General features: G+C 38.5%; 1 protein-coding gene across 1 annotated transcript in view; it reads right to left on the reverse strand.

Annotated features, from left to right (window-relative positions):
• Positions 1 to 4,064, reverse strand: part of LOC103154176 (complement C3-like) — a 21,636-nt gene that overhangs the window by 6,740 nt on the left and 10,832 nt on the right. The window contains exons 18-25 of the mRNA XM_016662487.1: positions 3,765 to 3,893; positions 3,592 to 3,680; positions 3,321 to 3,460; positions 2,011 to 2,223; positions 1,768 to 1,831; positions 1,352 to 1,441; positions 1,055 to 1,258; positions 486 to 561 (exon numbers count right to left, since the gene is read on the reverse strand). Of these exons, the coding sequence (XP_016517973.1) occupies positions 486 to 561; positions 1,055 to 1,258; positions 1,352 to 1,441; positions 1,768 to 1,831; positions 2,011 to 2,223; positions 3,321 to 3,460; positions 3,592 to 3,680; positions 3,765 to 3,893 (1,005 nt within the window). The remainder of the gene's footprint in view (positions 1 to 485; positions 562 to 1,054; positions 1,259 to 1,351; positions 1,442 to 1,767; positions 1,832 to 2,010; positions 2,224 to 3,320; positions 3,461 to 3,591; positions 3,681 to 3,764; positions 3,894 to 4,064) is intronic.

A 4,064-nucleotide genomic window follows, 5' to 3' on the forward strand; every position in this document is an offset into this window, starting at 1 on the left:
GGGAAACGGAGGATGCAGAAAGGTTGGTCACTTCTGAAACATCAAACCGAACAAAAGTCAGATTGTAAGTTCGTCTACGTAGAGGCACGTAAAGCTTCCAGTCAACCATTTTGTTTATTCATGAAATGCTTGTTTTAGGAGTCGTACTTGTAATCTTTTAAAGTGGCTTTGAGCAATACTTTCCCAGGCCTTAATCACAAAAGATCTGCAAATATTGCTAGCTTCGAAAATATTTTAATTCTTTTTGAGAGTGTAACAGCTGAAAAATAATCTGATATTTATCTTTAGTACCCCAGGTTGAAGTTTTGATGGATCGTCTCTTTCCCCTGGGCTTCAAATGCAACTAAACAGTGAATGTGAAAACTAAAGAAAGCTAATAGGACGACTGAAAAAGAACCATTTATTGATCAATCAGTAGGAGTGTTTTAAAACTTGTGCAAATTACTGTAGCTAGATAATTATGCCTGAAGGTTTTCAGGGCTCACCATGTGCTGCTGTCATGATCAGGATATGCAGCAAAGGATCCGTCTCTTTTACGGTAGCTTAGCTGATTACGGTAACCTAACCCCAACAAAACAAACAAGATTCACTGATTGAAGTTTATGTTTTGTGAAACCATGTGCTCTGATGCTGCACATCTTTCATTGGGATTGTGCACAAGGTTAAAATTACATTTCTTTATAAAGTTCAAATTGAAATTGAATAACAGTTTTTATTCACTTTAATACACATAAGAATTAAATAGAATCATCTTCAATCTGTCATAGACAATCTGTGACATGATTGTACCTGTAAGCACTTCCTGGAGATCAACATAAACCTAGGAAAGGGTTTTTGTCAACTCTAGTCCTCAAGCGGCGTTGTCCCGAAACTTTTACATGCTTCAACACAAATGAGAACACAATCAGATGATTAGCAGGACTCTGGAGAACTTGACTGCAAACTGAGGAGGTAATTTGATTAAGTTTCAGGTCGCCACCCCTCAAGGACTGGAGTTGAAGAACCCTGACCTGGGATATAAATCATCAGAGAAATATATATTTATTTGCCCCACCGGTTATGACGTGTTGCAGGGCTTCATCCCGTCTCTCGACCCCCACGGCTTCCCACTGGTAGGTCATGTCCAAATACGTGGTTGCAATGACGGGCATTGTCAAGTGGATCATGTTTTCCTCTCCACAACCAGAAGGTTGGTAGAGCAGGCTGCTCATCGACTCTCCAGTGACGGCGTTCTTCAGCTCTTCTTTAGGCTTTTTTCCTGGCAACATTCCCACGAGCAGCAAAGAGACGCTAACGTCATGCAGGCTTACTTGCATCTTGCAGTCTTACATCCGTTTTTTTTGCGCATCACCTGTAATTGCTATTTGTGTGCTGGTAGTTGAGTTCGGTATGATGTCAATCAGAGGAATGTTACTGCGGAGGAGCTGCACTTGTTTACCATCTGGATTTAAAAAAAATATTTACTAATTATCACCAATTTAGAAGTGACTATAGCTTTGCTCTAAACTCAGTGCTCTTTGTCTGCTTCATCCACTCATCATAACTTCATCGTCATCCCGCTCTGGCTTTTCCTGTTTTCATTTCAAGCGTTTCTTTCCTCTTGAGACACATCTCTTGATTTAGCAATAGTTTATTCTTAAAAGTCAGGCCCGTTAAGGCACTTTAAATTAAATGATGGAAATAAGTACGTTTTTCAACCACACAACTTACGGAGACTAATCCGTGTGCTTAAAGATGAGTAAATAAAAATGTTGACCAGAGTCTTACCTTTTCCTTCGTTTTTAGGGTCCAATGTTATAGTTAGGGGAGATTTTATCAGAATACCTTCAGGCTAGAAGAAGCAGCAATGAGGAAACATCTGAAATTGAGCTTTTTCTTTATATCACATCAGGTTTTGTTAATTCAATCATGTTAAAATGAACTCAATATCCAATGGCAGTGGAAGACAACCAAAACACAGAATGGTTGGATTTTACGTACTTGAATTGACTGATTGATCGTTTCTCTTACCACAACGTGCAGCGTTTTTCTAAATCCGTCACCCTGCTCAGAGTCCTTCACAGCCACTTTGACCTCGATATTGAAATCTCCTTCTCTCATTGGAATAATAACAAAGGGAACTGATCGTGTACTCGAGGCCCCAACTTTGACCTCCTGTTGATATTTCCCACGCTTAGAAGCTGCGCTGCACACATGTTCTGTCTCGAGTAGAAAGACACGCACCTTAAAAACAACAAACGGGTGAAAAGGTGCAACGTGGTTACTCAGTTCGATTCAGATGTTCAGATGGTTTTGATTTGGTCAACGTAGGCAGATGCCCAGGACAGCATTAGAAAGATGGTCAAACAAACACAAGATGAAACGTATTTCAGGCATTTATTTAGATTTGGACCCACCTGTATGCATTTTGGGAATAGTTTCCAGGGATATGACGGACAAAGACAATAAATACTTAAGAGTCTTGCTTCTGATTGAGAAGAAATGTGTTACATCTGCTTGGTTAAAATGACAATCTCCCAGTATTATGCAATGGAGAGGTCGACTTAAAAAATTTACATTATGGAAAAAACAACATCAAGACTATAACTTAAGATGGAGACGTTTGAACCTAAGTGGAAACCAAAGATTACAGTCATAATGGATCTTGACCGTTTACTTGCGTGTATATTTTTAAAGTTTATTTTGCACTATTATTATTATTACTACTAATATGTACTATTATTACTTAATTTTTTTTATTTTCCCCATGTCAACATGTGATCCCCTTGCAGATTTACATGTTTATTGGCATTGTTACCGAATATTAGCTTTTTTTTTTACGAAGTTAATGTTTATCTGAGGGAAATGTGTTTCTGTTTATCTGTAATTACCAAATGACCTGTGCCAAAGTGTGAATTAAACAACATGCATACTTATTGTAGTTCAGTTATTTAAAACAAAGAACTGCATACATCTATGTCTGTATAAGCAGTTATCGGAAGATAAATAAAAAGTAAAAAAGAAATATGTAACTTATCTGCCAAATTCCCCCTAAACGTAGTTTTTATTGCTTACATGCAGGCTGGATTGTTGGCTTTGCAGGAGCCAACCCTGAGTTTAGCTTAGCGAAACAACTTTAAAACTGATACACCTCGTCACTTCACAAACAGGCCTGGTTCACGTTATATAAATTAAATTTGATCTAAAGCTTCAAATCAATTTTATTTATTTCAGTACAACCCAATCTTATCGACACACACACTGTTCAATCCTTATTTAAGTAGATTAGGAGCAATTAAAAAACAGTTATCTGTGTCTGTAATCCATGTTGCATTACTTACAGTGGCAGGCTCAGGATTATGGTTGTGCAGAACGGCTTTAATTTCTATCTGCTCTCCTCGAACACTTGAGTAGGGCAGTTTGAGATCAATGAAGATGTCCTTTCGGACAACAATGTCCAAAGGGTCGGCCACACAGAGGCCTTCACACAGCATAAATGACACAGAAAATAAAGGAACAGTGAAACAATGAGGGACTAAAACCTATAGATCAGTTGATGTTGAGTTTGAAACACAACTAAACACTGAAGCCTGATGTTTAATGAATTCTCACCACCAGTTTTGGACAGACCAATCCCTGTGAACCGCCATGTTGTGATCGTATCCTGCAGAGCCATTTTCTTTACGAAGGAGGTTGTTTCGCTGAAACAAAGACACATTTAAGACTGAAGCTAAACTGATAGCGTGATTCTTTGTGTTTATTTGTAAATGTTTCAGTGAACCCACCAGTTAGGCTTGTCTGGAGGACATGCTGGCAATTTGACATCGGACCACAGCCAGCTTTCAGGGAATTTGGTACGAGAGACAATATCATTGGTGTCCATGTAGCTGCTGTCGTCGCTCTCACCTCGAGTTTGATAAAAAAATAATCACATCTTATTACTTTCAAACAACAAAACTGACAAAATAATGATGCCGTCGCCTCTCATGTCTTGTTCCAGGCGCTTATGTGATGGTTTGAAAGTTGGTTATTGCAGAGATACATTTATTCTTTTGATGTTAGGAGGTTGTAATGCTTTACCAGCA

Source organism: Poecilia formosa, unplaced genomic scaffold, assembly GCF_000485575.1.
Source record: "Poecilia formosa unplaced genomic scaffold, Poecilia_formosa-5.1.2 Scaffold375, whole genome shotgun sequence".
NCBI classification, from domain to species: Eukaryota; Metazoa; Chordata; class Actinopteri; order Cyprinodontiformes; family Poeciliidae; genus Poecilia; species Poecilia formosa.